The sequence below is a fragment of the Acomys minous genome, assembly GCF_964271855.1.
Source record: "Acomys minous genome assembly, chromosome: 9".
In the NCBI taxonomy this organism is placed as follows: Eukaryota; Metazoa; Chordata; class Mammalia; order Rodentia; family Muridae; genus Acomys; species Acomys minous.
Genome location: NC_140490.1, coordinates 49,644,481 through 49,668,955, shown reverse-complemented (window position 1 = coordinate 49,668,955; position 24,475 = coordinate 49,644,481). Strand labels below are relative to the sequence as shown.

The 24,475-nt window shown below is 43.6% G+C and overlaps 1 protein-coding gene and 1 long non-coding RNA gene across 6 annotated transcripts in view; both read left to right on the top strand.

Annotated features, from left to right (window-relative positions):
• Positions 1–24,475, top strand: part of JARID2 (jumonji and AT-rich interaction domain containing 2) — a 187,911-nt gene that overhangs the window by 2,508 nt on the left and 160,928 nt on the right. The window contains exon 1 of one of the 5 annotated variants that reach the window (XM_084795894.1): positions 816–972. The exons of 3 other annotated variants lie outside the window; for them this stretch is intronic. In XM_084795894.1, the coding sequence (XP_084652020.1) occupies positions 924–972 (49 nt within the window). In that variant the 5' untranslated portion in view covers positions 816–923. Of the gene's footprint in view, positions 1–815; positions 973–24,475 lie in introns of those variants that run through there. One more of the 5 variants, XM_084795896.1, reaches the window with a different exon arrangement.
• On the top strand, positions 10,314–23,637 carry LOC311605396. The gene is made up of 2 exons (XR_014781923.1): positions 10,314–18,246; positions 18,277–23,637. It is a non-coding gene; the product is annotated as an uncharacterized lncRNA (long non-coding RNA).

Here is a 24,475-nt window from a genome sequence, read left to right as displayed (position 1 = left end):
CAGCCTTGCCTTGGAGCGTGGACTCTTTCCCAGAGCGTGTCTGTTTCTGATGTAGCCACAAAGGAAATGGGGTAGAACTTGGACAAGAACCCCCCCACCCCCCTATCCCGGACCTCGATAAGTTGGACAACACTGTGGGGTTGGCTTTTTTTTTTTTTTTTTTTGTTATTGGAGGCCAACGGATCCTGTCGAGTCTGGGCGTCTGGCCGCAAGCCGATGTGGCCGCGCGAGGCAGAGCAGCAGGAGTTGCGGCTGAAGGAACCGAGTCTGTGCTCACGCCGGAGCTCACCCTCCGCTCAGAGGGTGCGCGGGGCCCGCGGCGGGCTGGGCCAGGGCCAGGGCCCGGGCTGGGGCCGCGGGCGCCCGGGCGGCCTGTAGGGGGCAGACTGCGGGCTGTGCTTTGGCCTGGCGGGTGGGTGGGGCTCGCGGGTGGCGGGGCGTGCTGACTCTGGGCGTGCCAGGCCTGGATGAGTGAGGCGGGGTGGGGGGTGGGTGGGGAAGCGGCCTCGGGCGCCCCCCGCCGCGCTCGCGGCTGAGCTGGCGGCTTCTGCGTCTCCACGCCGCCCAGCCCGCGGGCTCCGGCGCAGTCTCGAGAGCAACAGGTTAAGCAGGCGAGACGTCAGCGCGCCCCCTCCCCGCCCCGCGGCCTTCCTTTGCGGTGCGCCAAACGCACGCTCCACTCCATCCCATCCTGTCCAGTCCTGTCCTTCCCCCGCCCACCGTCCCCAGTGGCTCTAGGTCCCCGCCTCTCCCTCCCCCAGCGCGAGCCGTGGAGGTCTGTTGTCATTGTGACGTCACAAAGGGACGGCCCCGTGGAACCTTCCCCTCCTCCGTGATGTCAAATGCCCGGGCGGGAGGTTCCAGGCGCTGCCCGAGTGGGAGCTGCTGGGCCGGGGCGTGGGAGGAAGAAGGGGCTGTGAAGGATGTGTCGGACTTCGACCTTCCGCTTTGAGATGTCCCAAGACCCACCAGGTGAGCGTCGGGGAGCCTTTAACCCTCACCGAGTGCCCTTGAACCTTTTCAAAATACTTGAGTCTGGGGAGCAGAGAGGAGGCGCCTTCTTAAACGCAGGAATATTTTCACTTATCAATACAAGGTAATTTGAAGGTGTGACAGTAGTGTGGTTCCCACTCATGCCCATGTTAGTGAAAACGAAGGAAACTGCATTTGTGTGTGGAAGGAGTGGAGGATTTGGTTACTTTGTGTTGAGGGGTGCCTTTGCAGGATGCAGCAGGATGCCTTGGACCGGGGCGCTGCTCAGCACCAGCTATTAACTAAGCTCTTCACTGTCTTTGGGGAAGGGCTGGTCTCTTGGCTGTGCCAGTCATTTGCCCACCTACTGTATCTTGGGAACTGCGGAGAGGGGAAATGTGCCAAAGAACACAGGACTTGCCAGTCTCAGGATCCACTGAGTTTAGTTCTCAATAGGAGAACAAATGGTTTATGGTTCGAATCTTCACTATTAGGTAAAGTGGAAAAAGTCTCAACGGTTGTTTTTTTTTTCACTTTACTAAGTCATCGAAATTATGTGGGTGGAAGATAAGATGTAGCTCAGTGTGCTGCTTTATAAGGAAGATTACTTGAGCTGGGCTGGAAGGCAGCATGTGCCCTACGATTGGTCTTCGAAGCTTCAGATGCCTTCCATTTAGTTTATTGCCTTAGTGAAGAGTTTGAGAGTGTGATTGTAGATGGAAGGCTTTGGGAGAAATGAATATTGTATTTTTTATTAAGTGACATCCTTGAGAACCTCATAAATTGAAATATAATCCTGTCTTAATTGTGCTGGGCATGACTCCCACTACAATACCTTAGATAACTCTGAAAAGCTCCAATCCACTTGGACAGTAAAGCAGTTGCGTGTTTCCCCCAGTGTGTATTTGCTGCCATGATTCGTGTACTGATTCGTGTACTTATTCTTAGGGGGAGTAGGGCATGATAACCAGGCTATTTGGTCTTAGCTTGATAGGAGCAGATCCTTTTTTTTTTTCTTTTTTCTGTATTTTGCCAGCTTGGATTCACTTTGTTTTATTATATTTTATTTTTTTGGTTTTTGGAGACAGGGTCTTTCTTTCTGTATAGCCCTGGCTGTCCTGGACTCGCTTTGTAGACCAGGCTGGCTTTGAACTCGCTGAGATCTACCTGCCTCTGCCTCTCAAGTGCTGGGATTAAAGGCGGGAGCCACCACCACCTGGAACTTAATTTTTTTTAAAAAAATAAATTATCAGTCTGGTATTTAGGATGGCTTTAGTAGAATTCGTACCACTGGGCTGTAGTAATGTTTAAAATAGCACATGCTCTGACATCCTCTAAAAGCCACAGACAACTTTGACTCTGTTCTTTCCTTTAATCATTACTTGAGATTGAATTCAGATTTTAAGGCTTATTTGGAAACCATTCACCTGTGGAGCCATATCACTAGCACCCTATCTAACCTACCTTAAGGATCTAGTTTACCAAATGCCTGCAGTTCCAGGACTTAGAAAGTGGAGACTAAGATAATTTTTACTTACATATACACCCCCTTCTGGGCTACACTAAAAACTGTCTCAAACATTCCCTACTCCCAATGGGACTCAGTTGGTAGAATGCTTGACTAGCATACACAAATTCCTGGTTTCAATCCCCATTCCCAGATAAACTGGGCCTGGTGGTGCCTCTAATTAGGAGGTTTAAGCAAGGATCAGGATTTCAAGGTCATTCTGTAGAGCAAGCATGAGTGAGGCCAGCAACGGGGAACATGAGAGCCTCTCAGAAACCTACTCTATACTACCCCATGATCCCATAAAGTGAGAGCTTCATAAGGTTCCAAAACAGTTTTTACTACAATTTATAGATGCAAAGTGAAATAGGGGAATACAGTATACCAGGGCAGAGGTTTGTTTAGCTTACTGCAGGAGTGCTTACTTGGTATGGACAAAGTCCCAGTGACTTTGATCTCTTAGCACAAAAAAGTTCAAAGTAGTGATTGATGCCTGGCGTGGTTCGCTCACACCTTTAATCCCCAGCACTGGGGAGGCATGCATGCATATGTGTTTGGTTTAGGCTAACCTGGTCTATAATAGCATGTTCTAGGCTGGCCAGTGCTGGATAGTGAGACTCTGACTCAAGGTAGAACAAAATCAGTTTGCTTGCTTTTCCTTTGTTGAGCAAACTGATATTTTACAGCTATGGGGTAGAAACCTAAGTTATTATTTGCCTTGTTTTTTTCTCACATTCATATTGCTTTCTGTGGTGGTATAAAACCCTTTCCTTTCCCAGGGAATCTATGGCAGAGGTGCTTTGTTTTTGTTTTTGTTTTGCAGAGCTTTGGGTTTTGCACATGCTAGGATAGCTGTAACAGCAAACAATCCCAGTTCTAGTCAGAAGCAACTTTATTCACTCACTGTGGGTATGGTATTCAGACAATACAGAAGCAACACAGTCAGGATCACGGTAGTGTTAAATTTAAAATGAATAATAATTCATGTTCAAAAAGTAAAAATTGGGTTCTTATTTTCTGGATTGACTTATTAGAGGGCTGATATCTCTACAGATAGATAATTCCTTACAATCAAGTTTATTTTACCTAATTAAATTGTATGTGCATGACTGTGAGCACGTGGCTGCTGTCTCGTACATGTGGAGGTTAGAGTACACTTTGGAGGAGCTGGTTCTTTCTTTGTTGTTGAGTTTGTCTCTAGCCACTGGCCCAAATAGCCAGCTAGAAATGTTTTGTAGTTTAGAGGGTTGTTCGGTATTTCACCTTATTGTTGCTTAGAACTGTCCCCAATAGTGGGTCTATTTAGGGCACTGAGTTCCCTCTATAAGTGCCTTGATTATTTAAACTTACTGACTTCAAAAGGAAGGCATCTTTTGAAGTTCCTGGCTGGTGTCTGTTCCATTAACAGTAGAACTGTCTTGAAAGAGGATGAGGAGAAAATCCTATTAAGCCAAGTATATAAAGGCCAAAATGGGATGTTTTGAATCTGTTACTTTATCTTGGTCATAGTAGTATTTGGAATTAAGGTCTGACAATTTAAATTAAAATTTTAGTTGCAGTATTCAAACCTTACTGACCCAAATCTCCCCAAACATTGTTTTTTAAGCTAACTTTTGCCTGCCTAGCCTCCTGATCATAGGTGTAGAACATTCTGGCTAATAACCCAAAGCTGCCCAGTGGGCATCTGTGGGGTGTGCCTCTATCCCCTTTGGCTTCTACCCAGAAGGCTTGCCAAGTGTCAGTTGTTTGTTCCCAAATCTGGTTATTCCAGTTGGGCTTATTCTTGTAATTACAATTAAATCTTATGTAAACCTTGAAATGACTGTGAAAACAGTTGGTTCAACTTTAAGTAGAATGCTTTGGAGGAGACGTGATAATACTGATAAAAAAGTGCTAGAAGAAAAATGGATGTGACGGTAGATAAGGACTGGACACTTGATCCTGTGGATTTTTCATAAACTGCATTGCAATCCATTCCTCTTTTTGTTGGTGGGGGTGTGTATTGTGGAATAAATTGCACCTCCAGTCTCCAAACTTTCCTCTTCAACAAAACTTGTGGAACAAGTTTGAAAGAATTTGTACTCAGAAGTAAGGCTGTACTTGGTTGGAAAGATTATCTGACATCCCAGCATTGGGAGGCTGAATTTCCAGGGGAGGCTGTGATTTCCAAGGTAGCATGAGCTATAGAGTAAGACACTGTCTCAGTAAAAGAAAAAGATTAGTAGCTAAAAGTACATTTTATTTGTCTTTTCTTTTTCAAGACCAGGCTGGCCTCACAGATCCACCTGCCTCTGCATCCCAAGTGCTGGGAATTAAAGGTGTGCGCCACCACCACCTGGCACAGACAGGTTGGCTTTTACTCTTTAATATTTATTTAATTTAGGTTTTTTGAGACAGGGCTTCTCTATGTAACAGTCTTGGCTATCCTGGACTTTGTAGACCAGGCTGGCCTCGAACTCACAGCAATCCGCCTGCCTCTGCCGCCTGAGTGCTGGGATTAAAGGTGTGTGCCACCACTGCTCTCTAATTTTTAAAGAAATTATTTTACCATTTATTTCTTTACTTTTTTCTTTCTTTTTAAAGACAGGGTTTCTCTGTAGCTCTGCCTGTCCTGGAACTCAGACCAGTGTGGCCTCAAACTCAAAAAGATCCGCTTGCCTCTGCTCTGCCTCCTGCCTGCTTCTGGGATTAAAGGTATGTGCCACTACCACCCCTCTTTTTTTTTTTTTTTCCTTGACAGGATTTCTCTGTCTCACAGAGATCCACCTGCCTCTCCTTCCCCACTGCTGGGATTAAATTACTTTTGAAATTTTGAGACAGGGTTTGTCTGTAACAGAGGCCTGGCTGTCCTGAACTCACTGTATGCATGCATCTGTGTGTGTGTTCTCCTTGCCTGTTGTGCCATAGCATATGTATTAGTCAGAGGACAACTGAATAGATTCTTTACTCCCATTAAGTGGATCCTGAGAACTTGAGCTCAAGTTATCAGGCTTGGAGGCAAAATGCCTTTTTGTGCTTAGCCATCTTATCAGCTTAAAAAACACTTTTAGACAGCCACACAACACCAACTTTTCTTGAGTGTCATGAAGAGAAAACCCAGTCAAATCTGAAGTAACCACCCACACTCATGGTTGTATAGCAAGCTCACATGAGAAGAGGCTTTTGAGGTCATTTTACAGAATACCAAGGTCAAACATTGTTCATATGGTTTAAAACTATGTTTTCCTGTGTTTCAGTTCTGAAGAAATAGATGCCAAATGATTAATTAGTACTGTTCTCTGAAAGGGAGAACAGATCATAAAAGGGGTTCCTGTCAGCTTCTGAGAACAAGGCATGTGTTGCAGCATGCTTATGTTTGTGTCCCCTTGTCTCTCTCAGTCCTCATTGGAAGATTCCAGATGGGGCTGGCTGTTGGTGCCGTTTTGCGAATTGTCCACCCACACTTAAAAAAAAAGATTTATTAATCAAATTATTTATTTACTTATTTATTTATTGTGTATACAGTGTTCTGCCTGCATGCATGTACACCTGAATGCCAGAAGATGGTACTAGAGCGCATTATAGATGGCTGTGAGCCACCATGTGGTTGCAGGGAATTGAACTCAGGACCTTTGAAGAACAGCGAATGCTTTTAACCTCTAAGCCATCTCTCCAGCCCCCACCCACACTCTTTAAGTGTACCTGAGGGCCATCATAAGCAGCAGTTTTCCAGGATTTCAGAAACTGCTTTGGTGTCTTGGGGCTGTCACAAATCACCTTTGGTACCTAAACTTGCAGGGGTACTGTTGCTTCTGACTTTGTTGTTTTGGAGACCATTAGCTCTAGAAAAGACTGTCTGTCCTTGGTCCCCACCTGTGGGCCATCCATGAAACAAAACAAAAACTATTAAGATAGGATACTGAGGACCATTACTCACGGAGCCATAATGATGTGTGACTGAATTAGAGAAAACCCTACTGTTGAGTTCTTATGTTACTGCTTTTTGACCTCGAACTCTTTAGGATCTGCTCCTTTGCCAGTGCTGGGATTACAATCTAAACCTAATTAAAAGTTCTAATTTAGTAAGTCAGTCAAGCTCTGGCACTCATGCAGAGGAAATAGTTTAGATAGCAATGTTACTTGTACTGTTACAGTTTGCCCACACTCCAGGTGTGTTGGCTAGCTAGTATTATCTCAGCGTGACACAAGCTACAGTCCTCTGAGAGGGGGGATCTCAACTGGGAAAATGCCCCCATAAGATCAGGGCTATGGGGGACTGGAGAGATGGCTCAGTGGTTAAGAGCACTGGCTGCTCTTCCAAAGGACCGGGGTTCAAATCCCAGCATCCATATGGCAGTTCACGGCTGTCTGAAATTCCAGTTACAGGGGATCTGACACCCTCCCACATCTGTACATGGTGGCAGAACACGTTAAAAAAAATCAGGCCTATAGCAAATCTGCAAGGGCATTTTCTGATTGCTGAGGGAGGACCCAGCCCATTGTGGGTGATGCTAACCCTGGGCTTGTCTTTGGTTATACAAGAAAATAGGCTGAAGCTAGCCATGATGAAAGAGTAAGCCAGTAAGCAGTGTACTCCTATGGCCCTGCTTGAGTTCCTGCCCTGACTTCAATGATGAAGTGATAGTGCAAGTGTAAGCCAAATAAACCCTGTTTAAAGTTGCTCTATTTCGGCCGGGCGTGGTGGCGCACGCCTTTAATCCCAGCACTTGGGAGGCAGAGGCAGGCGATCGCTGTGAGTTCGAGGCCAGCCTGGTCTACAAAGTGAGTCCAGGACAGTCAAGGCTACACAGAGAAACCCTGTCTCGGAAAAAAAAAAAACAAAAAACAAAAAACAAAAAAAAAAGTTGCTCTATTTCATCAGGACAATGATAAACCTAGGACACTAGGTAAGGCACTTCTTTTATGTACACTGTTTTTGAGAAGACATGATTCCCTGCCCCCTCCTCGCCCCAGCTTTTTAGGAGGTTGGATGGCAGACAGAGAGGGGTGAAATAGATGAGTTGTAGGTATTGTTGTCAGAGGAGATGACCCTCTGGCCTTCTGCATAGTCGCCCAGATATTTCTGTATTTCTGATGACTGAATTGGCTAGAAACTGTAGGAAGCCTTTTTGCATCTATCTTACTGCTTTCTTACAGTGTGGATGGCTCTTTGCCCATTATTCTCTATTCACTGCTTTGGTGAGGGCTCTGTCCTCAATGATTGGCCCTATCTAGGCTCTCATTTCTGCCAGCTGTTAAATGGTGCCTGTTTAGGACAGCACTGGGTGGGTGCCAGGAGGAAATCGGAAAGGATTAGGTAGGATTTGTTTTTGTTTTTAGGTAGGGTTTCTCTGTAGCATTGGCTGTCCTGGACTTGTTTTGTAGACCAGGCTGGCCTTGAACTCATAGAGATCTGACTGCTTTTGCCTCCTTGAGTGCTGAGATTACAGGCATGCGTTACCATGTCCAGCTGGGCATGTATCTCTTGGATTTATACCTTCTATAGGTTTGCAGAAAGATTTGCTAAATGAATGTTTATTCTGTTAGGCAGAGGAGTGTTTGCTCTTTGTGTATGAGTTGTCACTACTAGTACATTGGCTTCAGTCACAAAGAACTTTGAATTGGACAGGCCTGCTTTGAATATATAGGACACTTAGATAATGAGCAAGTTTAGGAAGATGAACTGAGTTCAAATTCCAGCTCTTATGTAACCTGGTTAAACTACATGACATGGCTGAGAACCCTCCTTATCTGGAACATAGGCTTGTTGCTGGGAGAGCCAGGGAGATTTTTGATGTGAAAGCACTTTGTAAACTGCATACTGCTGCACAAATGCTAAAGGTATTATTACACAGTTGGAAATCACCAACTTGGAGACATCAGGCCTGCCTGCAGCCTTCCTAGCTGACTCAGAAATATATAAATCTAGTAACTTCATAGTGAACAATATATTTAGAGCAAGGCTTTGAAGATTCAGAGGTGATGTAATAAGCACCCTCCCCCACTCCCACTTGGCGTGGTGGATGTCTCCTGTATCTGGCAGCATGGCAGTTAGGATAGATTGAGAACTGAGATCAGAGCAGCAAAAGCATGTTTAAAAGAACGACTTGAAGGAGTATGTATTTATTTCTTCAAGTTGAAAATCTCACCATGATCCTTCCCATGGGTTCGATTGTAAACCAAATCTGACCTTAGCACAGAATGAAAAACCTTTCTTGTTTACACCGTCTACGAACCCTGTGGCTGCCCCCCTCCCCCCCTTCCACAGAGACCTGGATTTAGCCAAGCCCAGTCTCTAACTTTGCAAATTCTCCTCCATGCTCCGGCATGTAGATTTCCTGAGGAGTCTACTTTGTTCCTCGTGGACCTCATGGCTGGACTGCCATACTCTGGCTCTCTTAGTCTTTCCTTGTTGATATGTAGCACCCCTTCTACGTGCAAGGAGTGCATTTTTGTGTGTCTGTTGGGGCTGAGTTTGTAGGTGATTGGGGGTAAGTTTGTACCAGCATATAGTTGTTAACCAGAGAATTCTCCTTTTTCCCTTCCTGCCTTCCTTTTTCCTCCTTTTCTTTGCTTTGGATTTTCAAGACTAGTTTCTTTGTGTATTCCTGGCTGCCCTGGACCTCTCTTCTTTAGACCAGGCTAGCCTTGAACTTACAGAGCTAGAACTTCTCTGCCTCCCAGGTGCTGAGATTAAAGGCACTCCCCACTACCGCCTGGCGCACACAGAAAGCGAATTCTGTGGAATGTATTCAGCACCGCTGGGAGAGATTTGTTGTGGAAAGAAATGAAGTTCATTTACTAAGTGGAGTTTCAGACTTGGGCGAGGGTGAGCTGTTGACTGTTACAAGAATATCCCAGGGGGTTGGAGAGATGGCTCAGTGTTTAAGAGCACTGGCTGTTCTTCCAAAGGACCTGGGTTCAGATCCCAGCACCCACATGGCAGTTCACAACTGTCCTTACTTCCAGGTCCAGGGGATTTGACACTGATCACACAGACATACATAGAGACAGAACACCAATTAAAAAAAAAAGAATACCCCAGTCAGGTGTGGTGGCGCATGCCTTTAATCTCAGCACTTGGGAGGCAGAGGCAGACAGATATTTGTGAGTTCGAGGCCAGCCTGCCTGATGTACAGGACAGCCAAGGCTACACAGAAACCCTGTCTCGAAAAGCAAAAAAAAAAAAAAAAAAAAAGTTACATACCTCACACTCTGGACACTGGGGATGAAATCCAGCACTTGAGAGAGGAAGGCCTTTTCTGTTGTTGTCTTTGGACAGGTCTTCATGATAATTTTTCTCTTTCAGGTGCATTCTTTTCTTAAAAATATCTATTTAGGGGCTGGAGAGATGGCTCAGAGGTTAAGAGCACTCACTGTTTATTCTTTCAAAGGTCTTGAGTTCAATTCCCAGCAACCACATGATGACTGACAACTATCTATAATGAGATCTTGTGCCCTCTTCTGGCATGCAGACACACATGGGTGTAGAATACTGTATAAATAATGATTTAAAAAACCATTTAAAAATATTTGTTTAGTTTTTTGAGACAGGGTTCCTCTGTGTAGCCTTAGCTGTCACTTTGTAGACCAGGCTAGCCTTGATGATCCACCTGCCTCTGCCCCTCAAGTGCTAGGATTAAAGGTGTGTACCACCAAGCCCGGCTAATATTTTGTATTTTTAAGATGTTTTTATTATGTATATAGTGTTCTGTCTGCACGTATGCCTGCAGGCCAGAAGAAGGCACCAGATCTCATTACAGATGGGAACCATGTGGTTGCTGGGAATTTAACTCAGGACCTGGAAGAGCAGTCAGTGCTCTTAACCTCTGAGCCATCTCTCTAGTCGCCCCCCCCCCCAGGTGCATTTTTAGTCATCCACAGTAGCTGAAGTAATTGATTCATTTTCATAGAAAGATAAAAATTCATATGTAATCCCCATAGCTAATTATAAGCCAGTAGCATTTTCCCCTTGTGAAAAATGGCTTTTCTGCTTCATATGAAATCATTTCAGTCAGACAAGTACTCAGAGATAAAAATTACTTAAATTGCATACCATATATTCTTCCACATGTAGATGTATAGGCTCATTATGTGCCTTTTGCATTTATATTTTACTTCAGTTATCAAATACAGTGATTTTTAATGATCTAGGCAGGCCTTGACATGGGTTTCACTTGACCTGTTGCCCCCTTGATGATGGCTTTTCCACAGGTTTAGGGTTGTTAAAATAATGGTGTTTTGTGTAGCCTGTTTTGTGTGTATTCTTTGCACTTCAGAGCCCTCTGTTGTAAAATTACTTACTGACTCAGAACTGTACCGTATTGTCTTCTGGGGGAGGGGCTGTGCTAATTTAGAGTTCTATGCATGGCACATGTCAGGCCATTGGACTTGTTGGCATTTAAAAACCAGTGCAAGCACTTGAAAAGTAGTAAAGATATCAGTTGAGTGTTATTTAAGTTTCTGTTTTCTAGTCCTTTCTCAGGACATTTAGGACTAAGAAAACACTTTGTAAAACAAAATTACTCTAAGAACACACTGTTATTAGAAGGGCTTTAGTACTGAAGGGAAGGAGGAGAGAGCTTGTGGAATTGTATATTTTGAGTGTTTATGAGGTTTTTTTTGTTTTATATAAAATGACCTCAAATCCATGTTTGTACATGTGATTTCAGTCGTTTGTAAGGTAGACTTTGAACAATTAGTAGTGGTCCATTAGGGCTGAAGCTTCATAGTTTGCTCAGTTAAATACAACTGATAGCTTTTAGCATCTTACCATATGCTCTCATCCTAAGAGAGTTTATAGTTTACTAGGAGCAAGAATGTAAAACACTAGGAAGGGAGCATTGGCTTTGGACTCAGATTGAAGTTGGAGATCTTATCTTGGCTATGCTTAGATGATGGTGACCTTGGTTAGATTGTTTACTTCTGACTCCTCTGCTTTCCAGAAGGGAAGAAGAGCCTCTTTACAGCATTAGAGGAGGAGAATGAAGGGTTAATAAGGGGGGGGGTATTAGTGTCTGGACAGTGTTAATCCAAGTCCTACAGGTCTGTAGGCTGTAATTCTACACAATCAAGGCTGAAGAGGCTATATTTCTGGGTCATTTTCTGGCCATTACAGCATGTTCTAGTTGTTTGAGGTAGAAGGTGGAAATTAGCGCGTCTACTTAGCACTTGGCCTTTTCTGTGAATGAAGTTCTCTCTCCCCTCCCATGTCTTATGAGGTTGAGATAGTGTCTAAGAAGCAGCATTCCTTTTTTTGTTGAGGCCTCTTGGATGAACTTTGCCTTCTGAGATGGAATCTAACTCCCATTGGTTTTACCCTAGTTGCTCCCTTTTCCATTCCTATACTGCCTAAAGCACTAAAGCTCTGTTTGTTCTATTTTCAGCTTGTAATGATGTCTGATGTTGGAGGATAAAAGAGCCAATGTGAATGGAAAGCCTTTAATAAGGAGTCATGGTCTGGGCTCTCAGTTAAATTAGTAGCATATGCTTTTCATCTGCCTTGAAGGATTTTGCTTATGTTGCCTTGCTGTCGCTGGAGTTATGACATCACACAGCTTGCCTCTCCTAATATGCTACATGCCTCCACATCATACAAAGCCACTACTATGGGTTTCTCTGTGTAACAGTTCTGGCTGTCTTGTAACTAATTTTATAGACCAGGCTAGCCTTGAACTAACATCTATCTGCCTGCCTCTGCCTCCTTGGAAGAGCAGACAGCGCTCTTAATTAACCTCTGAGCCATCTTTCTAGCCTGAGGCCACTACTCCTCCCCCCCCCCCCTTGGTTTTTCCAGACAAGGTTTCTCTCTGTAGCTTTGGCTGTCCTCGCTTTGTAGACCAGGCTAGCTTTGCACTCATAATGATCCGCCTGCCTCAGCCTCTGGAGTGTTGGGATTAAAGGCGCCCACCAACATCCCCTGCTAGGCCACTACTCTTAATGCCAAATGCACTTTGGATTTTTTTGTTCCTTAATATTGCAAGACTCATGAAAACAAAGAGTGCAGTTATGATTGCAGGGACTTTGGTAGAAGAAACAGACCTTCTCTGGGTAGCTCTTGCAGTCATCTAGGCTGGCCTTGATCAAAAGAGATTTGATTGTCTCCTGAGTGCTGGGATTAATCGCTTTCACTATCACCAACTGCTTCTGCTTATCAAAGTTTGGTATTGACGGTATGTGATCTGATGCCCTCTTCTGACCTGCAGGTGTACATGCAGGCAGAGCACTGTATACATAATAAATAAATTTTTAGCCGGGTAGTGGTGGCGCATGCCTTTAATCCCAGCACTTGGGAGGCAGAGGCAGGCGGATTGCTGTGAGTTCAAGGCCAGCCCTGTCTAGAAAGCGAGTCCAGGACAGGCAAAGCTACACAGAGAAACCCTGTCTCAGAAAAAAAATAAAAAAAAAACCAAAAACCACCACCACCACCACAACAACAACAAAATAATTTTTAAAAAAAGTTACCTGTTGTAAGGAGTTGTTCTTTTTCTCCTTTATACATGGAAGTCATCCCTGTAAAGAATAAAAAATGATGTACCTTGGCCCAGCAAACAGCTTGCTTTTCTGGACAGACATTATGTAAAAAGGCTTTGGGAAGTGCTTTTCAAGTAATAGAGTGTCTAGGTGCGTTCTTGCCTGGTATCAACAAACAGCAAATAGTCTTCTGTGTTGGATATTAAAAGATTTGTAATGCTGATAAGTAGGCATTAACTTTACCTTTGCAGTCCCCCAAATCCAAGTTACAAATTCAGGGTGGTCTTTGTTTTTGTTTTTCCAGACAGGGGTTTTCTGTGGAGTCTTGGCTGTTTCAGATTTGCTTTGTAGACCAGGCTGGCCTTGAACTCAGACATCTCCCTGCCTCTGCTTCCCTATGCATGGCTTCCTCTAGTTTAATCTAGGGGACTTGTTAGAGTAGGCACCAAATGACTATGTATCTGTGACAGGTAGACTTGCTGCTCTTTATTTTTAGCACAGATTACAACTTCAGAGTAATAGACTAAAGTTGCTGCTTTAAAATGAAAACCAGACTGGCTCGAACTTGGAGATCCATGTGCCTCTGCCTCCCTGAGTGCTGGGATTAAAGGCATGGCCGGTGAAAATATTTTTGTTATTTAGGTCAGAGGAGTGCTTTTTTTTTTTCAGTTCATTCTGCCCTTCCACTGTGTGGGCCTGGGACTCAAACTCAGGGCCCTTAAATCTCAGCTGAAAGTGCTTTTACCTGGGAAGCCATATATTTGGCCTTAAAGTTGCATTTTTGCAGGGGGATAAAGTTAACCCTCCTCTGTTTGCCTTTCTATTGTGCCCGCCGCTGCATGGTGGCTAAGAACCCTACCTATCCTTATCACTGGAGAAAGCCCCCACTCCCAACTCAGTTTTTCTTTTCTTAGGCTTTCTTGTATCCCAGAGGATGGACCTCTGATACTTCTACCTCCTGATTGGGAGGTGATGGGATTACAGACATTTGATATGTGTTGTTGGGGATGGAACCCAGGGCTTTCTTGCATGCTAGGTAAGCATTCTTCCCAGCCCAGCACTTGAGCACCCAGCTGACCCTTGCTTGCTGTATCTCTTGTAAATTGTCAGCTCCTAAGCCTTTCATTGTCATGTACACAGTTCTGGGCCATCCTGGTCCTAATCTTCGTGTTTGTGGTATTTTTAAACCAAGATGAGGCACCTCAGTCTTTCCCTATATAATTTTAGATGTGAGCATAATATCTTTTAAAAACGATTCCCTAGGGCTGTTAACAGAGAAACCCTGTCTTGGGGAAAAACTTTTTTCCTGTGGTTTGTTAGTATATTCATAGAATTAGACAACTCTCACTGTGGTCAATTTTAGAACATTTCAGCACTCCACAAACTCACTCCACCAGTGATGCTCACTTCCCACTTCAAGTTTCCCAGCTTCTGACAGTCACTAATCTTTTCTGAATCTGAGGATTCCCCCATACTTGACATAAATGGATTAATAAAATATATGGCCTTTTGTGATGGGATGGCTTTTTTCACGTAACATATATGGATCTCAGACACTTTCAGTGTTTCAATATTTTTTTTAGGATTTATTTATTTATTTATTATTCATACAGTATTTGGCCTACATGTGAGCTTGCAGGCCAGAAGAAGGCACCAGATCTCATTATAGATGATGGTGAGTCACCACATGGTTGCCGGAAATTGAATTCAGTATTTTTTGGGAGAGCAGCCAGTGCTCTTAACCGCTGAGCCATCTCTCCAGCCATTTGTTTTAATATTTCTTCAAGGGTTGATCATGTTCATAGTGAGGATACATAACAGATGTTGCTTATCCCAACAGTGCGGCTTAGATTTTTTTTTTTGGTGGTACTGGTGGTGGTTAATTTTACACAAACAATTCACCTAAGGAGTAGTCAACTTTGGGGCTAAGAACTAACTGTTGAACCAGAAATTCTTCCTGAAACATTTTTTAAAGTGCGTGTTTCTTTGAAACAGGCACTCATGTAGTCCAAGCTGGCCTTAATTTACTGTTACCTGTGCAAGCCTTAAACAGGCCATCCTGCCTCCACCTCCCAGATGCTTAGATTACAGGATGCATAGGCTCCTTAAAACACCAACAAGTGCTTTTCATGAAATATATTTGAAGGAAGAGGCCTGGAACATAGTTCTTTCTTAAAGTTTTATTTTATGTGTGTAGGTGTTTTGCCTGCATGCCTGTTGTCTGCAGAGGCCGTAAGAGGTCGTGGAATTCCCTAGATCTGAACTGGCAGTTGTGAGCTGCCTTGTGGATGCTGGAAACCCAGGTGCCCCCCCCCCCCAATTTGTCACATTTATTCTAAATGCAGTGGTGTGAAGTTGTTTTAGATGATATTGTTGCTTCTTGCAATCATGGTTTTCGCTCACTTTAAGCACTCAGAAATTGAAGGGGCAACAAGAACAGTGGCGTGGGAAGTTTGTAGGTGACAGGTAAGGTGACGCCCATGGGATAGGGGCATTCTGTGAAGGTGGAGGGTGCCTTGTGAATATCGTGCAGAGGATGTCTACACTTTTCCTCAGGATTCCTGTGGGAAGACGTCATGTGTCTGTGTTTGGAATATTACATGTTGTACAGAGTTGAAGTTCATTGTCAAAAACCTCTTTACTAACTGTTAACCACATTCTTCACACACTGCTCTTTCTGGAATGACTCTTTTCTATACTGAGTCCTGTCCGATGGCCATTAATTTAGATTTTTATTAGAAGTTATGTGTTCCCTTGGATGTGTGTGTGTCTAAGAGGTTAGTATTTTAAGCTTTGCATTAACTGAAAATGTGTTCTTCTGTGTTGCTTTTGTGTGGTGTACCTATGAACATAGTTGTGGCATTTGGAAAACAGCCGCAACATCTCTCCCACTAAAATTAAAATTGCTTATAAGAGCTAATTTTAGAATTGAGTTAGAAGTGCCCTATAATGTAATGCAGAATATTTCCCAATAATGCCTAGGTTAACAATGATAGTCTTGCTGCATTGTGCAAAGAAGGCTTCTGTTCAGACCCAGCTGGGTTTCAGGCTTAATTCATTGCTCTATGGTGGGATCACCACAGCTGCTATGGGGCCTTTACAAATGCAAAAAAGCTGTCAGTGTTTGTTTCATCAGCTGCATAAGTGATGAGGCCAAGTTGAGGAATCCATTCCAGTGCACAGTGTGGAGGCTGTAGCCATCATTGTTTATAGAATTAGTATGTTTGAGCTTTAAAATAGTTGGCACATCATCTGCCCTTTAAGAGCACAAAACTAAGGAGCTGGACTAGTTAGTTGGTTGTCTTGTAGTGCTTGCCTGTCCCAGTCTAGCTCTTGTCTTTTAACAGGGCTCTGGCCTGATGTTGTTGGAGCGTTAAATCTTTTTTTTTTTTTTTTTTTTTTTTTTTAAAGACAGGGTCTCTCTGTATTAGCCTTGGCTGTCCTAGCCTTGGCTGTCCTGGACTCGCTTTGTAGACCAGGCTGGCCTTGAACTCGGAGTGTTAAATTCTTGGCCCAGACTTAAAAGGCATTTAGCTAGAATTTTGCAGTTGAGTTGGGAAGTCTTAATCACATCATTGTTCCACATAGGTATCTTTGTCAGCTGAAAATTAAATAGCATTTTAGATTTGGTTTTGTGAGATGAGTTTGTGAAGTGATAATTGCGAATTGCTTTCTTTTCAGCAACCTAGAAGCTAGGACCACTCGACAACCAACCCACTGGACAGGGCACTTTGCAAACAATTGGAGGGTTCTTATAGTTATGGTGGTAACTATGGGTGCGTGCAGAATTTTTGTTTGGTAAGCAGCCCTTAGGGACCAGTACCCATAGTTTCCTTGGTATTTCACATGACAGTTTTTCTCCTTCCTGTGCCTCAGACCCTTAACAGCCTGAAAACTTGCTATGCAGCCTTAATTAATTGCCTTTGGATTTGAGGTCCTCTAGCCCTGTTGTGTTTGAATTGAACCTAGGACCTTATACATGCCAGACAAACCTCTTTTCATTTTAACTTGATTAGCTCTCAAGAGTTTTTGTAAAAGGAAATGCTGCGAGGCTGGAGAAATGGCTTAAGTTAACAGCACTGACTGCTTCTCCAGAGGTCCTGAGTTCAATTCCCAGCAACCACATGGTGGCTCACAACCATCTATAATGAGATCTGGTGCCCTCTTCTGGCCTGAGGTGTACATGCAGGCAGAACATTGTATACATAGTAAGAAATAAATCTTAAAAAATGAAATGCTAGAGGGGTGGCTACTCTGCCCCATCTGTAAGAGTATATAGCTTTTCAAGTTTCTTAGCCAACTATGATGAATACTGTGTTTCCTATTTCCACTTGGGAAGGCCACAGTGCTCTCCTATATTTATGAGAAAGATGGCACAAAAAGTTGAGGGCTTCAAATGAAAGGTCAGTATATGAATCAGCTTTATCTCAAATAACTGTCACTCCTGCTTGCCAAATCTGAGTATGTAGCCATAGCTATAGCCAATAGTACCTAGCCTATTCAGAGGGTTTTCCTACAGTCAAGAAATGACCCTAAGCTGGCCGGTGGTGGCACATACCTTTAATCCCACCACTTGGGAGGCAGAGGCAGGCAGATCTCTCTGAGTTTGAGGACAGCCAGAGCTATTACACAGAAAAACCCTAACTTCTGGATTCTTGAGCACAGAGTATCTTAATTCTTGGGTTCTAGGAAGTATTTGAAGCCTAAGAGGACAAATGGGGTTGTTGAATTCCATGTGGTGTGCTGATTAAGCAGGGTTTGGGGGACCATATCCTTACTTAGCCTTAAAAACAGATTCTTTAGGATGGTCACTGTATATTTACTGTGCAATTACAGACAACTTCCAACAGAGAAACAATACTGGGCTAGATAGATGGCTCAGAGTTTAAGGACAAATTTACAGGGACTCATAAGGAAACGGCAGTTTCATGGTCATTGTTCTCTTGTGCTGTCCTTGGTTGCAGTCTGTTGCTTGAACTGTTCTTGCTTTGGGTGTTTTTGGTTTTTCAAGACAGGGTTTCTCTGTGTAGCCTTGGCTGGCCTGGACTCACTTGGCTGGCCTTGAATTCACAGCCAGCCCCTGCCTCCCAAGTGCTGGAATTACAGGTGTGCACCACCACACCTGGCTTTGCTTTGGGTGTTTCAAATGTTTTTTGGATTAGGAGTCTTATCAACAGCCTCTACTGCTGTTTTGAATAATTTTGAGAGTAGACATTTTCTTGTGATGGCTGGAAAAGTTGTTCTACATCCTTGGTGGGTTAAATCTTCTGGTGAGCAACAATTTAGTTTGTGTGTGTGTGTGTGTGTGTGTGTGTGTGTGTGTGTGTGTGTGTGTTTGTTATGAGCAGTGGGCAGTCTTTTCTCATGAACACAGATCTCCCTAGTGGCTTGCTTACTAGAAAATGTGCTACTGTAAATGACAGTCCAAGGCCGGTTGGAGGTGGCACATGCCTTTAATCCCAGCAAGGTCCTGACTCAGGGCCTTTGCCTTGCTCTGGAGCTGGGACCTTCCCAGTTAAGACGCCGTCTTACACCAGGCATGGTGGTGCACGCCTTTAATCCCAGCACTCCAGAGGCAGAGGCCTGTGTATCCCTGTGAGTTTGAGGCCAGCCTGGTCTATAAAGTGAGTCCAGGACAGCCAGGGCTATACAGAGAGATCCTGTCTCGAAAAAACAAAACAAAACAAAACAAAACACAACCATAACCCCAGCCAACTTAGTATCTGAATGCCCATGAAGGTTGTTTCCTTTGTCTTCAGTTTTTGAAGTGGGGTGTACATTGCTGGTAGAGGTGCTCTAAAGCATTAACTGTCCTCCACCTTAGAAGTGTTTCCTTCTTCGGCTGCTTTCTTTGATTGGTGTAATTTACAACTTGCTGTATGGCAAACCTTGTATAGATCATCCTGGGCAGAGCTGAAAAAGTCAGCACAAAACTCCGCACATAACCATAATACACAGAGGATACGCATGGCTTCCTGAACTGCTACGCTGCTGTTTAATCCCGAGAGCAGCCTATCTACCAGTACCTTCACTTTACCCGTGTCAAATAGATTGAGCGAGGCCCCGGGCATACGTACCTGCAACCACCTGGAAAGGAGCTGATTGTAGACACAGGTAGGTACTGAGTAGGGAAGTGTGGCACTCCTTAGAGGGACATTGTTAAATCAGTTTTTAAATTCTAGTGCACTGTAGATGAACTTGGACGCAGGCTGATTGTAGTGAATTTTCTGGTTGTCCCAAGCCATGCTGTTGAAGGGCTCCTGCAGTTGGTTGAGGATCTTAGGAATGTTCCCAGCCGTGAAGCCACCCTACAAGCACTTTCACTTTCATGTACATGGACATGTGATGGAGTGTATATTCCTGGGCTGTGTGTACACTGATCTCATGACCTGTGCATGTTAATTTACATTATTCTGGGTGTGGATGTGTTTTTTGGGCTTAAGAATAAACTGCAACTCACAAATTTCTGTGAGAGGGAGGTAAGTTGGTTCCCTGATAGAACTTGTATGTTTTAACCAAGTCTTTCCCAGAGGGGATGTTTTAGTAGAGGGAATAAACAAAGTACAGAATCCTTCCCACTTCAGAGAATGACTGGATAGGGACACTGGCTTCTAAGGCTTTTTGCTAGAAAATTGGTGGTGGCCACTTAAGCCAGCACTTAATGTATAAACTTAAAACCCTTTGAGATGGAGCAGCAATTAAGAGCACTGACCACTCTTCCCAGAGGATCTGGGTTCAATGCCCAGCACCCACACAGCAGATTACAACTGTCAGCAACTCCAAGATCTGACAGCCTCACACCCTCACACAGACATACATTCAGGCAAAACACCAATGCACATAATAAAAAAAAATAGTGAATTAAAAAAAATCTTAAACCCTCTCAGACAGCACATCTTGACCTAAATTAACTTTCTGCAAAAGAGCAGAGCTAGATTTTTCCTGATAGCTTTCAAAACACAACTGAAAAGCTCATCTCTGAACTTTCAGCTGTTGACAGTGGCAGTTATCCTGCTCCTGCTAATAGAAAATAAAAAGTTCATTTGCCACAGTGATTGTCATTTCCTTCTTAGGAGTGCAGCTTAACTCCAGGACTTCATTTAGCCAGAGGAAAATGGTTGCTACCTCCCTGTTAAGCTGCTTTCCATTATCCAGTTGTGGCAGAAAGACTGTTGGGGAGGCCTGGGGAGAGGGGGATCACATAAAGGAAAACTAAGAAGGGCTGCTGCAGAATGTGTTCTTGTGTCTGAAAGCCTGTGTGGAGAGGGTGGTGGCTTTAGAAAAAAGGGTGAAGTGGGGGGGGGGCAGCAGTCGCTGAAGCATGACAAGCCTCCAAAGGCCCCTGGGACTTGAACACAAAAAAAGGGAGCTTTTTGCAGCTCTTTCACATGCACACGTCTCCCCCAGCTCCATCCATTCTCCCCTGCTGTTTTGTAAATCTCCCAGTTGGAAATTTCTAACATGGGAGAGCTTCTTCCCTTGCTTCACTTGGCAGAATGCTCACACGCAGCTGTAAAGAATTTGCTTTTCCTTTTCACAGCATCTCTCATTTAAAAGCATTAGTGAGACTACAAAACAAAATAAAAACTTGAGGATTTTTCAGAAGTGGAAGCCAAGTTTAATTAAAGTCAAGGAAGTTGGGGGCTATAACTCTTTTGTGAAGCCTCTTAAAGTCAGATGTGAGCGTGTGCCAATGGAAGGCAAGGTGGGAAATACCCATGTCTGTTCTAAATCTAAAGGCTCACTTGTCTGGGGTATGCTTGAGGGCTAGCCTAGAATCTATCAAAAGATGTGCTGAGCTGTCACTCTGGCCCCAGAGTATTTACTAGTTGGTCAGCAGTGGTTTCCCTTGTCTTGTTGGAAGAAGAATGCCTGTACTAGCTTTGGATTTCCTAGCTCTCTCATAATCTGCTTCTCCCCTTCTATCTGACCAAACCACTGGGCTGGAAAAGGTCTAAGAAAACATAGCATTGTGTTTTTCTCCCCTGCAATGGTGGCTAGGTCCATTCTACCAGTGTGCCTGAGTTGTCCTCAAATCAGTCATCCTCCTGCCTCAGTGCTAGGATTTGGCAGGTATGTGCCACCATGACCAGGTGTTTAGATTAAAAAAAAAAATCTGTTCCTATTTGGGACTGCCCAAGTCCCTTATTTTGGAAGCCAGTTTCTTCATCTAATAAGAGACAACATAATTAGGTACAAAGTACTTTTATTGGGCAGGGGTTGGATCTCATTGGAAGTAGTAGCATGTGCAATTCCCAGAGTTCAGTTCCCTGAACTAACATCAAAGAAGGTGCTTTTACTGGACATTTAGCCCTCTGGTTAGTCATCTGGAAATGACTTACTGGTGTTAGACCCTTCGTATGATCTCATGGACAGAAGATAGTTATCTTTAGTATTTGTTGAAATTGCCTGGAGTTCAGTTTTGCCATGAAATTGTTTAGTGTTACTAACATTTCTTTTATGAGTAAACATTAGTGGCTAGATAATTATTTTTGCAGAAGGAACATCAACATAAGGATTGTACAATAAGGGAACATCACCATTCCCTTTTGTGTGTAGATCCTTGTACCTGAGGAAAGTTTGTCTAAGGCTTGCTCAGGGTAATTTTGGGATTCTATATTTGATCCTATTTGTTACATATGTAATATTAAAAAATAGAGCTGGGCGGTGGTGGCACATGGCTTTAATCCCAGCACTTGGGAGGCAGAGACAGGCAGATCACTGTGAGTTCCAGGCCAGCCTGGTTTACAGAGAGCCTAGGATAATCAAGGCAACACAGAGAGACCCTGTGACTTTTGGAGCTTTCTGAAGTAGCAGGAGCTGCAGAGTCATTCTCTTATATTTTTAGTTGTGAGCCTAGCCTTTAACGGCTGAGCCTTCTCTCCAGCCCCAGAGTCATTCTCTTACAATGTAAGAGTGTTAAAACAAACAAACAAACAAACAAACAAACAAACAAACAAACCCACATTGGAGTGCAAGTCCTAAGCATTGCTTTGGGAGCCTGGTGCCCTAGTTAGTTACAGTGTTCATAGTACATTTCCTATTTCATTAAGCATACATAACAAGAATCAAAACTCCTTTCTGAAGTTTATCTGCCTTTGTTGGATACTTCCTATGATATCATGGGTTGAGTGTATGCTATGTAAATACTTTATAAGTTATATTTTACCCCTATCCATGGCTTACTATTTTCTCTTTGACTTACCTGTTTGTCTCACATTGATTACAGTTGTGGAAAAAAGTGTAAAGAAAGGGGTTTGTCACTCAGATTGAAATAGGAACAAAAGCCTGGGCTCCAGGAGTCCCCAAAGTTAGGCTCAGGCACCATCCAGCATGCTAATTAGAGATAAAAGTGGTCAAGTGGCCACAGGTCTATCTGACATCAGCAAGAGAAATGCATATTTTAGCAGTCCTGGTCAAGGTGTGGGTCCTTAGCCTTTTATTGCTTCTTTTTGGTTCTGCAAAACAGTCTGAAGGCAATCCTTATCACTGTTAATCCCTGATGGGCAGGCGTCCTTATCACACCTCTCCAGCTTCATGAGGTCAGGCTAGACTGGTTCTCCTTCCTCTTCATCTGCCAATTGCTCAGATCTTTAAGGTTCATTGCTTAGGAGAATCCCAGGTGGCGATTTTGTACTTTGAAAGTAGACTCCCTGTTTTTAGTCTCAGGCTACTTTGGTTTATGGAGCCAGAGCCCTGGGGGATTTGCCATTTCAGCTTCCATTTTGCTTATCTGGAAAATGGGTATCATTAATCTAGTGCTCATGCGTCTTTAATTTTGAGTGTTAACTGGATTTTACATTAAAAAACGGTTTCCTTTTCATTAGCATATATTATATAAGTGGGTTTCATTGTGATATTTTCTTTTTTCTTTTTTTCTTGTCCATCTCTCACTGAGCCTCTTGTCGACTAGTTTTATTTCTACTTATGTGTTCGTGTGTGTGTGTGTGTGTGTGTGTGTGTGTGTGTGTGTGTGTGTGTGAGAGAGTGAGAGAGAGAGAGAGAGAGAGAGAGAGAGAGAGAGTTTGAGTGTGTGTGTGTGTAGGTGTGTAGTTAGGGTTTCTTAAGTGCATGGTTGAGGGCAATCTTTTTCTTATTGCTACAGGGTCTTATATATTTTAGGTTGGCCTTAAATTTGGGATTCCTAAGTACAGGGATTACAGGTATGTGCCTCATTGCCTGGCTTGTATGCTTCATTTGTGTCCTTTTATTAGGAATATTGTCACCGAATTTATGAGCCCAATTTCTTGTCCTTTTCCTTAGTTTAAAAACAAAAAACCCCAAAGCATTCTCAGGCTCAAGATGTTTCAGTGGGTAAAGGTTTTTGCCACAATTTCTTTCTTTTTTTCTTTTTTTAAAAAGATTTATTATTTTTCTTTCAGCCTTCCTTCCTTCCTTCCTTCCTTCCTTCCTTCCTTCCTTCCTTCCTTCCTTCCTTCCTTGTTTTTGCATTGTTTTTCGAGACAAGGTTTCTCTGTGTAGCCTTGGCTGTCCTGAACTCACTTTGTAGACCAAGCTGGCCTCGAACTCAAAGCTATCCACCTGCCTCTGCCTCCCGATTGCTGGAGGGCGCCATCATGCCTGGCTCATAGTTTCTTATTATGTATGTATGAGGATTTCTTGGCTTGGAAACACCGCACATCTTCCACACTACACTTATGCAGTGTTTTGATCACCTCCTCACTTTTGTTAATTGTTTTACAAAAGTTTTGCAAAGTGACTGTTCTGTCTGCATGTCTGTCTGTGTACCACAGGCTTGGTTCCTTAAGAGGACAGAAGAGGGCATTGGATACCCGGGAAATGGAGTTTGACATGGTTTTTAGCTACCATGTGGGTTCTGGGAACTGAATCCAGGTCCCAGATCTGTTTCTCCAGTTCCGAAAACTCACCCCCCTCCTCATTCATTTTTGTATTTGAGTATGTGAGTACCATTGTATTGTGCATGTCAGGTCAGAGGTCAATTTGTGATTTTTGTTAATTCTTTCCACTCTCTGTAATTTAATTCAGGCCATGAGGCTTGGTTATAACCCACTGAGCCCCCACTCTTCAAAGATTTCATCTGCTGCTTATTGTCCCCACACAGTGGATGCTCTGTATACACTCAATTGAACTGAAGAGCCCAGTGTGAAAAAATTAGATGCTTTTTGTACTTACTATCTTCTAAAACTGGCCAACGTATTGTCTGCCTTGATAAGATCCTGCTTATTCGTAATGTGATAAATCATTGTTGCAGCCTGTTTGGGGGTGGGGGTGGGGCAGGGGTGGAGGGAGGGGAGAGGAGAGAGGAGAGGAATTACAGTGTCCTCAAAGGCCAGCAGAGAGCGTCAGATCCCCTGGAACTGGAGTGCTGGGAATTGAACCTGAGTCCTGCAAGAGCAGCCAGCAGCCCTCTTAACTGCTGTGTTGTCTCTCCAGTCCCACAATTTTGTAATCCTTACCCTCAAAATTGCCACATATCTAAAGTGAAGATGGTTTTGAACTTACGTATCCCCTACCTCCAGAGTTGGGGGGGATTATAGGCATGGACTATCACACTCAGTGTTT